The sequence below is a fragment of the Arctopsyche grandis genome, chromosome 5 (genome assembly GCF_051622035.1).
Source record: "Arctopsyche grandis isolate Sample6627 chromosome 5, ASM5162203v2, whole genome shotgun sequence".
Taxonomy (NCBI): domain Eukaryota; kingdom Metazoa; phylum Arthropoda; class Insecta; order Trichoptera; family Hydropsychidae; genus Arctopsyche; species Arctopsyche grandis.
Genome location: NC_135359.1, coordinates 7,403,540 through 7,418,078, shown reverse-complemented (window position 1 = coordinate 7,418,078; position 14,539 = coordinate 7,403,540). Strand labels below are relative to the sequence as shown.

The following is a 14,539-nucleotide window of genomic DNA, read 5'->3' as shown; positions in this document are numbered from 1 at the left end:
TATACAAAGTCTCTTTCGAAATTATATATTAGATTTTGTAGACAATGAAGGTATGTTGACGTGTGCGTTTGAAAAGGGAGATTTATTGTTCAGTTGATGTACGGCGTGCATATGTATGAAATTGCGTGCGTATAGTGCGTATGTATGAAAGTGATATTGTATTGTAACGTGGGAACATAAGAGAGAGTATTCACTGTCTAAGTGCATTCGTGGGTGAACAGTAGACCCCGGGTTAGGCTAACGTAAACAATAGATTCGCCAGGGTAGACCTTTAAGTGCCTAGATAATAGATACATTAATGGATCCGGGAAGCTGTGCTGGACAACTTGTCCTTTATAAGAAAGTACACACGGTATATCAGATTATTCTGGAGTGAGCAGTGGATCCGTGTGGACCGTTGAATACATGCTGTGAAGCGACTTTGGCTATTCATTTGTATCCTGACCCCACCCCTACGCAGGACCGCGCCTATTATACGTATATACAAATTTGTGCAACGCACACAAGCGGCCGAAATATAAAGGCGGCCAAAATAAATGAGTCGAAAAAATATTTTCCTTAAAAAATACGAAACAAGACATCGTGCTTTTCAAAATGCATTTAGGTTGTCTTGTTGTATACTAGTGGATTGCTGTTGTAAGTTACAACTTGTAACACACTCGAACTAATTATAATTCGGGGTATAGCTTCGGTCCCCATAGAACTAGGTATTTTATTTTATTTATTACAATCAATGTACACTCGTCATTACAGATCGCTCCAATGCGACGAGTATACGATAACGGTCAGAATACAATAATACATAGAATACAATCTGAATACATAGAATATAATAATTAATGAAGTACAGAAATAATAATCATAGAGACATCTATGGATTATTTTTAGATTTTGTGCACAATTATTATTACAATTTTTATACACATAATAAACATGAAATTATAGAGATGTATATAGATTTCAGATTACTGTGCATAATTTCTACAAATTATACACACAGATTTGTGACAACAGAAAATGATCTATTACCAATTTTCAGGAACCGTTTCAACAATGATCAGATAAAATTGGCAAACTCTGATAGAGAAACGATCGATTTGGAGTCACAAAACCCCCAAATCTAACCAGCAGTTTGACGACTCGAACCATTGTTCTCAGTGGTGCTAAATATATACGCTACCATTAAGCCAAACTTATGTTCTTGTGTATCTTTTCTGATGTATTTTTGTATGATGTATTTCTTTAAGGATGAGTATTGGTTGGTCATCGAAGTCCTAGATGTGAGATTGGGGGTAAAAACACTATACTTTCATGAATGAACTTGAAAACGTTCAGTCTCCCTTGTCGTATGGTTCTGTTCAAAACTAAACATTTTGGTTTTCTGTTTGTTTTTCTGGATAATTTTTATCGTGATTAAAAATTATAACACAATATTTCTCACACAATATTTATCACAAGATGAGATTCATCTGATTTATACAATTGCTGATAAAATTAAAGAGCTGCCGATTTAAGTTTGCACACAGATGGCCGAACTCCTAGGCGTGAAATGCTTATTTCAAATTTTTAGGTTGATCGGAAGTGGAACGTCCCCTTATAGCTCTGTTATTTTTCTTACGTTTTGGATTTATTTATCTCTTAAATCGCTCGACAGATTGGTCTACAATTTTTTTTAAGTGTAATAGATTAGATAAATTTCATACATAAGTATTTTAACCTCAACCCTAAGTAGTACTTTTACCCTAGTAAATCGTGGCTTTTTATGTTTATCACCGAAACTTTTCGGTGCATTGAATTGATATTTCATATCTAGAAGTAATATGTAAAATTTATTGAAGGTCGCGTATTTTTAAAATTTTGGAATATATATTAAAAGTTCACGATTTTGCAATCATTTATTAATTTATTTCTCATGTTGCTACTTCCTAATAATTGTAATTTTTATTACGAGGCTATTCTTAGTTTCACTTCACCTATTGGTCTGAAACTATTCCTGCATTCTTCCGATCGGTTTTTATTACAAGCTTTAAATCATAAATTCAGTCTTGATAAGTAAATTAAGCATTTTTGAATTTTTATATATTAAAATATTGACATAGTTCACTTGTTTAGCTTTAATATTTAATTTAATGATAAATACATTGGGTTAAATATTTCAAAATCTTATATTCGTGAACTTAAGATAAACTTCGTGGCATTTGAATAATAATGGCTCCTATTAAACGAAAAATTAGAAAAAGGCGAACAAGGAGAAAAAGAAAGGTTCTCAGTTTAGAAGCAAAACAAGAATTGCGGTTGAAGTATCTTCAGGTATAAACTTTTTTATGTTTTATGTAAATGAGCACGAATGTGTATGTACATATATTGATTTTACATGATTCAGCATAATTTATACAAAGAAGTTGGCATGCGAGATCGCGTAATCTTTGATATAGAGATTTCGTGGAAGACTTTTCTTGTGGACATTAAACTGCCAATACTACAAGAAAATGCTCTGGTGTCCTGAAATGATTTAGTTGATATAAAAAATATTTTTTCCTATTCTTAACTAACAATTTTCTTTTTTAGATATTGCGAAACACATTTGAATGTGCCTTAGATAAAAAGAATTCATTAATAGCAGAGTTACATGCAGAAATTGAAGAGCAACGTAGATATAGATTGTCTGAGTTTATTGGTTGTATTCAAACCCACATATGTATGTAACTTTTATTCATAATCATTTATGTAATATATTGTTAACTAAAAAATGCCAAAACTTTAGTATTAATATTTCAGTTGATTTCAAAGTGTTCATTGATAATTTGAAAATTGATTATGAAAACGATTTAAAACAAATCCGTGAGCAAAGCAGACTTGAGTTTTCTTATATAACAGATATTTTTAATGAGAGTATGAAAAAGATAACTATTTTAAATTCATTTGTAAATGAAAATCGAAATGAATTTGACGATAGCTTACAAGGACTTGTTTATAATGAAATTTCTTATGAATTGAATGAGGTAATTTTCTAATTTATTTCTTTGAATATTTCATATGTAAGTTAATATATTATAATTATGGTTCCTATTTACAACATTATATTCCTGTATTTAGTTTAACAAACGGAATGAAATAATGCAATTTGAAAGGAAAATTTTACAAGATAAAATTTTGAACGAATATAATATCTTTCTAGAAAAACACACAAAAGATATTGCAATAAAGCAGAAAATATTTGAAAAAATGGAAGCAAGAGAGATGAAATCTTCAAAAATTATAAAACAGTTAAACAAAGCAATCGACAAAAAAAAAGTAACAACATACATATGTATAATTAACGTATTGACAATTGAGAGTAAAATTCTAACATCGACAGTTAATTTTGATTATTATTAATAATCTTGTTAAATACATTTCTCAGCATACTTACATAATATTATATGACGCTGATTGATATTGTAATTATAATTTTATCAGAATACTGTGAGACGTCTAAAAAAGGAATACAGAGAATGTGAAGTGCGATCTAACAACTTATATCAAGATAAAATCGATATATACAAATCACGAATGAAAATAAACGAAACGTTTCAACTCGATCAAGAGAATTTTTATCATCTCGTTGAATGCTCGGATGACACATTGAAAGTAAGAAAAACTAACGGTAGTAATTATGGCTTAGCCTAAATTATATTTTCGAAAATCGAGATCTGAAGTTATATAATATTTCATATAACTTATATGAAATTTATATACATACATACATACAGGGCCGCGCCTAGGAGTTCGGCCGCCTGTGTGCCGCTCTTTAATTTTATCAGCATTTGTATAAATCAAATTTAACAAAAATGAATTGCTTGCAAGTAGTGCAAAAATCTTATCTTGTGAGAAATATAGTATATAAAATTTTAATCACAATTAAAATTTACCAGAAAAACAAACAGAAAACCAAAACGTTTAGTTCTGAACAGGACCAGACGACAAGAGAGACTGAACATTTTCAAGTTCATTCATGAAAATATTATTGTTTTAATCCCACATCTAGGACATTGTTCTGTCGGTGACCAAACAATACTCGACATCCTTGAAGAAATACATCTGGCAGTCGCAAATATAATAGAACATGAAAGACCTACATAGCTCTATGCGAACCTGCTATCTCGTTATTTCTCTGAATTATAGTTCGGGTGTGTTACTACAGAGCATCGTAACCTGTGCACCGCGGTAATGTGTTCCCCGAACAGCACTTCGGCCTAATGCGTGCGAGTGAGATCGCGTGTGAGGGAGAAAACCGTATGTGTTTAGCCCCTATGCATATACGGAATAACTAGCGACTGCCAATGAAGTACATATGTATGTACCAGTGGCGTGCGCAATTTTGTTTTTATACTTTTACAGTTGTTTTCAGCATACCTCAACGTATTGCTGCCAAAAAGTTTTAAAGTCAGTTTCCCCCAGACTTTCAAGCAGTGCGTGTCTTTTTTTAGTGTTGTGAGCGTTGAGCGTAAAATGTGAATTTTTGTCGATCGCCGAGAAATCAAAAATTGTCACTTTCTGGGAGGAAAATTATTCTTTTGTGGAAATTTATCGACGAACGGGGACGCATTCTACCTACAATAACTATATTTTTTAAATAATTATAAAAAAACAATGGACATAAGAACTGTCGAAAGAGGAAAAATTGCAAAAAAACTGACTTCTCGAGACGAACGGATTTTAAAGAGAATTTTACTTCAAAACCGTTTACAAACTGCGTCAGAAATTAGGTCTGAGTTCATTGAAGTTGGAAAAAATAGTTTGCCTTAGAACAGTTCAATATAAACTAAATGAACTTGGTCTATTTTAACGGCGCCGTGCAAAAAAAAACCCTCCTCACGAAGAAAATGAAGGATACTCTTCTTTGATGGGCCAAAGAGAAGAAGAATTGGACAGTTCAAGATTGGGAGACGATTACTTTTTCAGATGAATCCAAATTCAACCTGATTGGATGAGATGGGATGGCGCTAGTACAACGAAAATCAGGCGAACGCTGTAAAGAATCGTGCTTAGCGCTGACTGTTTAACATTCGCCATGGTATGGTATTGGGGGCATCACACGGTATGTTGTTGGGTCAATCATTAAAGTAGATGGGATAATCAACTCACAGGAGTATAAAAAAATCATCGACAAAAGCGTTATTCCTACATTAGAAGGCTTACCGGAAATGGTTAAGGATCTTGTCTTTCACGATGATTCAGCACCGGCGCATCGTTCAAAATTTGAGAGTATTCAAATTGTTTTCACAATTAATTTTAATTATTTTAATGCATTGGTATATCACCATTTGTTTTTTTTTTTAAATATCGAATCAAGATAAAGATAGTTTAGGTATAAACTCCATTGAATGGCCAGGAAACAGCTCGGATCTAAATATAATCGAAAATATGTGAAGCAAAATAGGCAAAAAAATTAGAGATAAGAAACCAAAAACCATAAAATAATTAAAATACATTATTTATGATGTATGCTACAATGAAATTAGTGATGAATTATTAAAAAAATAATATGAATCACTACTTTAACGAATAAAACTATTTATTAAAAACAAAGGGGGTCCCATTAAATATTAAAATAAAAAAACATTTTTATTTGTATTCTCTTCTATTATTTTATCTGTATTCCCTTTTCTTATTTGTATTCCCTACTATTATCTTTTCAACATATCAAGTCCCCTTGATATGTTGAAAAGCTTGAAGAAGAAAAAAAAATCCGTTTTTATCGATTTTTTGATTTATGAAATCTACTCCAGGTATAAAAAAAATGTTCATTTGTTCATGTAGATTTACAATGATTCCCCTCATAATGTTATCTATTGACGAAATCGCTTTTTTTTTGCTGCATATTGATGAAAAGGAGTTGTAGAAACTAATACGAAAACTGTTATTTTAAATTCCTTTCCTAGTCTTTTAAAATATATCGTTATTTGCATGTGATGCAAATGATAAGCTTAAAGATAAAACAAATAATTCAATTATACGCGAAATGTAATATTACACATTATTGTTTATATACTCGGACGACTTTGAATCGCAAGACATACTTTTGCACTTCAGTTATGATATAATACATATTGTTTATGAAACAGATTGACTCCCGACAGACAAACATCAGTACAGATACTTAGTAATCATACCAGTTCATACTCAGTTCGTCATTTCGTCTCAAGGCATGAGCTTGTGTCTTCGTTGCAACCAATTCATTTGCATTACATAAACAAACAATTTGGTAACTTTTTTAATATATATGTACATTAATGTTCTGTTCTGCACCTGTTCATTAATTTGTGCGGTACTCGTTTTGCGCAGTTTCAAAATAAAATCATCGATTTGCACCGTTATATATATAATATATAAGTCTTTTGTATGCGTTTGCTGTTACGTAAGGTCTCCACGATCATTGGAAATGAGGGGATCAGATACAACGCATATTGCTTGACGATACATTGATTTGCAAAAACTTTTATGAATTATGACTGCATGCTAGCAAATGCATTTAGTTGAACAGTCGACTTGTAAGTTTTAAGTTATTTTTGCTTGAACAAAAGGGGATTATAAGCATAACATAAACAACGCGTTCATGCTCCCAGGTAGAGCTTAAGCCATGCACACACACACACACACAAACATACATACATACATATTATACTCTCCGCTTGCGTATTTTATTTCCCTACAATGTTGCGTTGCATTTTTGTCAACGAATGTAACTTGTTACGAACGTCAATTTATTTATTCATTTTTATATTTTAATTTTAATTTCAACAGCTTTTTTTAGTTTGCGTTCAATATGTACATATGTATCTAATAAATAATTTCGAAAGAGATTTTGTAAGTTTGTTTGGTTCGTAAAACCCGTGACGTCAACGAACAAATGAATATTCAAATAAATTTAAATAAAATAAAACTATTCAAATAAATTTAAATAAAATAAAACTATTCAAATAAATTTAAATAAAATAAAACTATTCAAATAAATTTAAATAAAATAAAACTATTCAAATAAATTTAATAAAATGTTTACTATTAGATTAGCCATGTTTAAGCGGTTTATATTAAAAATACCGAGTGAAACCACTAGTCTCTAATCTATAATTTGGAAAGAGACTTTGTATGTAAGTATCCTTGGTCGTCGTCGTCGTCCGTAGATCGGTGACGTCATCGAACACGTGATTCGTGTTTTTTTTTTTCGATCCATGGGCGCCGATTTGTTTTTTTCGATTCAATGGATTCACCCCCGCGGCGGCGCAAGGCGAGTAGTTTCATGGGGCCCCGCCCTGATCATGGGGGCGAAGCCTTAGACGGCATTTAATCATGGGGGCGCGGAGGGGCGAAGCCCTTAAAGGCATTAACTAAGGGGGGCGAAGCCCTAGACGGCATTCAATCATGGGAGCGCGGAGGGGCGAAGCCCTAAAAGGCATTAACTAAGGGGGGCGAAGCCCTAGACGGCAATTAATCATGGGGGCGCTGAGGGGCGAAGCCCTAAAAGGCAACTGATCATGGGGGCGAAGCCTTAGACGGCATTTAATCATGGGGGCGCGGAGGGGCGAAGCCCTAAAAGGCATTAACTACGGGGGGCGAAGCCCTAGACGGCATTCAATCATGGGGGCGCGGAGGGGCGAAGCCCTAGACGGCATTCAATCATGGGGGTGCGGAGGGGCGAAGCCCTAAAAGGCATTTACTAAGGGGGGCGAAGCCCTAGACGGCAATTAATCATGGGGGCGCGGAGGGGCGAAGCCCTAAAAGGCAACTGATCATGGGGGCGAAGCCTTAGACGGCATTTAATCATGGGGGCGCGGAGGGGCGAAGCCCTAAAAGGCATTAACTAAGGGGGGCGAAGCCCTAGCCGGCATTTAATCATGGGGGCGCCAAGGGCGAAGCCCTAGAAGGCAAAAAAAATTTCGATTTTTTTTTTTATTTTATTTTTTTTTTTTTTTGATTTTTTTTTTATTTTTTTTAAAATTTTTTTTTAATTTTTTTTTAATTTTTTTTTAATTTTTTTTTAATTTTTTTTTAATTTTTAATTTTATTTTTTTTTAATTTTTTTTTTCTAATTAAATGTTTACTATTAGCTTAGTCATGTTTAAGCGGTTTATATTATAAATACTGAGCGAAGCCGGGTAATACAGCTAGTATATTATATATTATATTTATGATAATTTTGTTAAATAAAAAAAACTCATGGAAGTGTGGTTTCTTTGGAAATGGGATTTTTTAAATTGATTATAAATAACATTAATATGCATATTATATTATATAAAAAAATATTCAGTCATTTCAGATATTTCCATAACATTTTTTTTTAAATATATCTAAATTCTTCTTTATTCAATCACTACTGTAAGGGCACATACACATAGAGTGGTATGCGGCATGTGTTTTTTTGTTATTGATAGTTTTGTACATATAAAAAAACGCTTGCACGCCTGATCTATGTACATAGACTAAGGTAACCATTCGTACTGATTTTATCAGGACAGTAATGATTTTTTGGGTATCTGTCCTGGTAAGTCGTGAGATATAACCAGTACACTTTTTTATGTAATGGAAGTTTTATCTAATAGTTGGATAAATATACAAATTCTTCGGGGAAAATTATATTTCCTACAAAAATATTGGCAAATTAGTCAAATGTTGTTTCCATTTATCAGAAAAAATGCACCAGCCGAAGGAATTTTTACTTGGATGAACAATATGTACATATATAGTTCAGTGATAAAACGAAATTGAATATCCAAATTGAACCTTAAATTTTTTTTTATCAGTCTTGTGTATATGATAAGAGCATTCAAGATAATTTAATAAGAGCATTCAAGAAAATGAATTCATTTTTTGATAAATGTGAGTCCATGATTCTTTAATTTTCGTTTTAAATAATTTAGAAATATGTTTTTGGAAAAAAATGGTCACCTTACCATAAGCGGATCTAAGGAGTACCATGAGTGCTATGCCCCCCCCCCCCCCCCTCCTTGGAAGAATTTAATTTCATATACATATTTTTCTTTGATTTTTCACATTTAAATACATTATTAACAAAAGATTTTGATTTTTATAAATATATTTTAGTTATTTTAATTTTTTTTATACCTTCAATGCAATATGAGAGCCCCCCTTGATCATTTTCTGGATTCGTTATTGTATATCCCAGATCAAAACTCACCCCCTTGAGTGTTTTCGGTGATATTTTTTTTGTACTGACATAGGATTGACAGTGATCGATAACGGTGATTCCCATATTTGAAGAAATGTAGGACTAATAAGATCATATGAATTAACAGTGACATAAGACACGCCCGTTTATAGCTGGAGTCTGCCTAGTCGGTAAACGGCTTATTCACTTAAGTCACAAAAATGTCGATCACGGAACATCTGGCACTCGAGTTCTCGTTAGTGCAATATTTCGTGTGGCTATCTTTCGATTGATGGAGTTTTTGGGTGCCAGATGTTCTGTGTGATCGAGATTTTAGTGACTTGCGCGAGATTGCTTTTTGCGGAATAATCACCGAACCGTCTAGTGCCTTTGATTCCGTGCCGTTTGATTCTGTGTGCCTGCGCCTTAAGAGGGCTGTACAGCAGCGCCTCGTCCATACAAACGTACTATACTTCTCCCTACCTCAATTATGGCACTAGAGAAATTATTTTTCAATATGCTATGGATATCCACCATTGGGGTGCATCTATCGTTTTATTTTTTTGATTAATTATTATTTTTTATAGGAGCTAGGAGCCGCCAAACATCTATAAAATCGCCTCTTTTTTACACCCACGAAAAGAGTCTAGCGTGCTTATTTAACGGTCGATTTTAAAAAAAATACGCCGATAGATGCACAGAAAATATCTTTCTCATACCGATGATGAAATTTTTTTAAAAATTGGTCCAGTTTTGGAGGAGAAAATAGAATACTAAACCTCGATTTTGTCAATTTAAAACACGTTTTATCTGGTCGAAGCGCAACTGTCGCATTCACTCAATATATATATTGATATATATTGTCGCATTCACTCAATATATATATCGAAGAAAGGAACGGTAACAAAATTAAGGTTTCGGGTGTACAGCTTTCTTAAAGCCCTTTCTATATGTAGACAGGTCACATATCCTCTTTTTTCAATGACACGTGAACTATTTCGCTTATTTATTCCTTATTAGTTTAGATATTTATTGTTTAATATGTTTTCTTTTCCAATTTATGAATCTTTCGCATTTCCAATTTTTATTATGTATATATTTTAACGGTAAACGGACTACTAGTCATATGTGAACCAGTCACAGGACAACAGGTCGCTCTAGATCGGTCACACGTGATCACCCGTCACACTAAAACTGGTCACACCCTAAAACTGGTCACGAGAAAACTGGTCACAACATAAAATCGGTCACGAGAAAACTTGTTGATCGATTTTAGGGTGTGATCAGTTTTCTCGTGACCAGTTTTAGTGTGACGGGTGATCACGTGTGACCGATCTAGAGCGACCGGTTGTCCTGTGACCGGTTCACATTTGACTAGTAATCACCGAACCATATTTTACGTCCTTACAATGTTACACAGTGTGAAAGGGCGACAAACTTCTTTATAGCGCACAAACTGAGGTCCTTCGACTTGTTTGACTTTAGTGTCGAAATTTGATTCGTGGTGGCTGTGCGTATGTTGGATCTCTAGAATCTTCCTTCATTATTCTATCATATTAAAAGTTTGACATTAAATGTATGTATGTATGACATCTTGTTTATTATGTTATCAACGAATATCAATGATTACAATCAATATTATAGCCCTGAAATTTTTAACGGAATTTTAATGATTCCAGTAAAAAGGGGGAAGAACCCTATACTGAACACAAACATTGAAATTTTAGTTCGTCTACAGACAAACTAATAAACTAAACAACCATTCCCATTCAATTAAAAGAACAAGACGATTGTTTGATTTTGATTTTTAAATGGTTTTTATTATTACGAAATTATGTTCACAATACATCTTATATCTATTTTAATAGCTACTGATCTACTGATCATTTTCTATTTCACAATTTTAAATTAATTTTGTTAGTAATCATAGTATTATATTATTATAATGATAATATGTACAGCGTAATAGGAAAAAGAGCTCAAAAACCTATTTACAATCCTTATAAATGCTCATAATACATTTAATACATAATATTAATTAAAGATGACCTAAAGCAGATTGTGTTTAGATAATCTGTGTGTTATACCTGAAGGGTATAGACATTTTGTTGTAATCACCGAGACTCTTCACAAGTGTGTTAGTATGGTTATTAGTGATTCTGTCATAGAATCTACTGGTTAGTTTGTTAGTATTATGTCTTTAACAAGCCGAATATTATATGGCATGCAGTTTTTTCAACTTAGTATATATGGGTGTATTATAAATTATTTTTAGGGATTTATTTTGTATTACTTGGAGCTTGACAAGGCGATTGTTACGATATACTACATACATATATTCCATGTTGTATAATTTTAATTACAATTTAGTACAAGTTCTTTGTACCGACTCTTCGCGGAATGTATCTATGTATGTACTTTGTAAATCAAGGAATGAATTTATTTCGTACATTATTATTTTAAGTATTTATTCGTACTCGACTAATTTTTTTATTTCCAAAACATGCCTTTTTTACTTCAATTATGAGATATTACATATATATATATATATATATATATATATATATATATATATAATTACAAGCATTTTGTTTATAAAACTGCTTCAGTTCCGACAGACAAAACGCCAGTTACGATTTTTAGTTATCTTATAAATTCACATTCAATTAGTCATTTCGTTACAAGGCGTGTCTTTGTCTTCATTCGTATCAGACTTTTTGATTATGTATATGCATAATTTGCAATTGGTTTTTATGTGACTGGATGTTATCTTTCTACTGCCACAACTCTTGAATATTTGTACAGGCATAAAAGAACATTTTATTTCATTTGCAGATATTAAATTCGGTATCAGAAAAAGGAAAACGTATTTTGATTTTGAATAATTTGTGCCGCAAATATCAAACTGATGATGATAAAGTTCAATATTCATTGAACAAAAAATATTTGATTTTATTTATGAACGAACTTCTGCCGATTGGTGAAGTGGTAAGTAAATACATTATGATATAAGATTAATAATATATTTAAACATTATACGAACGCTGAATGAATCGATATTTATTTTGTGTGAAGAATAATCCAGAATACAAAATGATGGAAAATCATTGGACGCGAGTTGTTAAAGCTCAAGCAGAAAACAAAACGCTGATCGAAGAGAAGAACAGGCTTTTGAAAGAAAACGAAATTTTGCGATACAAAGTCAAGTAAGTTTATTACATAAACATTAGATATGTTTTATATAAATATGTATTAATGTTCTCAAATTTTACAGGAAATGTCTATCGTCAACCAAATCAGGTTCTACTGTTGGTCCAGTAACCCAAGGATCTCCATGCGTTATCGATGCTTCTATGGTACTGAGAAATAAACACCTAAAACACTGATCCAAAAATACTCTTTCAATTTTATAATTTTGACCAATCGCTCATTAAGTTTGTGTGCAACGGTGGAATTATGAATTTTATTGGAATTTGTAAAACTCCAGATTCCCTATTGATGCAAATTTTTCGATCATTCCTGGAATGTTTATGTCTCTTAATATCTCCTCCAGTTGATATTGTAAATTTTGGTGAAATTTTAGTCCAGTCAAAGTATTGAGATTGACGCTTTGTGGAGCGGATAGCCGTTGCCAATGGGTTGCAGGCACATTTTAATTTTGTAATCTGTAATTTTTCATTATTTTATGTCTGTATTATGTACATAAATATTACTTTAAAATAAAAATGAATTCTTACTTTGTTGTTTTGATATGCAGTTACTGCTATGAAAGTAGTTTCCGGAAATGAAAAAGATACAGAGTGCTCTTCAATCGAAGGTAATGTTAATTCAGATTCGGAATAGAAACTTATATGAATTTTAGCCATGTACCTGAAATTTTATATGAAAAATGTACTCAATGTATATGAAATGGTATGTATAAACTTGTAAATTGTGTACTTGCGCATTGAAGATAGTGAAACATGATCTCGCAACGACGGTCTTTTAGTATTTGTTAGTTTTATTTTATCAAATGACAAGGAGCCTTGATTGATCCAAAATTTTCCTAAAGCAGGACTTGCAGGATGGAGTATATATCCTGAACTTTCATTTTCAGTCATCAGTTTTCCAGAAGTTGCAATCCATTCTCCCCTATTGTACAGAAGAATTAATGATAATGATAATTATGCATTTTTATTGGAAGGATATGGTCAAAACTTACGTGATATGATCAAAGCGATATCGAAAATTGTCCACCGGCATCAATTCTAAAATAACATTGTACATTATTTCTTCTTTCATGCCACATACCCGGGTTCTTATTATTGGAAACATCCTTCTACTAAATAAATATAATGATGTAATATAAATAATGACGATCGTTCAATACCGTATATGTAGAAAAAAAAATACGTACCTTCCAGCTTTAGTGATAATCATTTCAGTTCCAAGTTTATAAAATTTTAACCACAAATCCCTAGAGCACAGTTCAACTTTGATTTCATTTAGTTCTTTGTTAAAGTTTGATTTAGAATTTGTATTGCAACTAGATTTAATATTATTTCCATTCTCATGGCAAGTTTCAGATAAAATAAGATTATTGACACAGAAAGCAATAGACTTTTCACTCATTGATAACATTAACTCGAATGATGTTCAAACTTAATCAACGAGTGTGCACTTACTACTGACCCACCGCTGACATGTAGTCCCTTTTATGGGATCATCGTTCCGCGAAATTAAACTTATTCAAGCGTTAATAAAAGCCCTCTGCATAAAATTCGTCTGCTTTTGATAATTAAATTGATGCAGAAAACTTAAAATATAACTTAAATGAATATATTTATTCAGTAAAATTTTAAATATAGTTTTTTTAGTATGACATTTAATATTTATATACTGTATCCACTAGTGATTCGGTAATATTGTGATGTATTTTATAACGACTTGAATACATTTTGAGATGTTTACTGCGGTAATCATACTGCAAGTAGCATATGAATTTGATGATTGCATTTTGTTATACCTTTATGGGTGATTGAACATGAAAATGATGTCGGAAATGAAATTGTACGAAACGTTAAACCAACGTTGATCTAACGATAAATAAAGTAAAATGTAGACCTGACAATTTTTTTTAATGTTTGGTTTGGTTGAAATACTTAAATGTTTTGAAATATTTATATGGAATTTAAGTAATAAAAATTGACGAAGCAATACATTTAAAATTTAAATTATAGGTAACTAATAATAGTATAAATGTTATTTATTTATTTATTTAATGTACTTGAGGGAGGCGGTAAAGCCGATAGACCCAAGGAGTTTGATTTATACATACATATATGTAAATTAAATGAGAAAAAAAGTAAAATACATTCAAAATGACTATATTAAAATAAAAATAAGAGAGAA

The 14,539-nt window shown here is 32.0% G+C and overlaps 1 protein-coding gene across 1 annotated transcript; it reads right to left on the bottom strand.

The window, feature by feature from the left end:
* Positions 1-12,555: 12,555 nt before the first annotated feature.
* Positions 12,556-13,759, bottom strand: LOC143912280 (T-box transcription factor TBX22-like). Its single transcript, XM_077431564.1, has 5 exons — positions 13,545-13,759; positions 13,350-13,469; positions 13,088-13,279; positions 12,886-13,018; positions 12,556-12,813 (listed from the first exon to the last, which is right to left on the bottom strand). The coding sequence occupies exons 1-5, from the start codon at positions 13,757-13,759 to the stop codon at positions 12,556-12,558; spliced, it is 918 nt and encodes a 305-aa protein (XP_077287690.1).
* Between the last annotated feature and the right edge of the window lie 780 nt (positions 13,760-14,539).

Bases quoted from the DNA above. Each gene is read 5' to 3' on its own strand.
- LOC143912280 (XM_077431564.1), bottom strand. From the start codon at position 13,759: ATGAGTGAAAAGTCTATTGCTTTCTGTGTCAATAATCTTATTTTATCT. The intron at 13,470-13,544 runs GTACGTATTTTT...ATATTTATTTAG, and splicing joins ATTATCACTAAAGCTGGAAG to TAGAAGGATGTTTCCAATAA. The intron at 13,019-13,087 runs GTACACAATTTA...ATAAAATTTCAG, and splicing joins TCACTATCTTCAATGCGCAA to GTACATGGCTAAAATTCATA.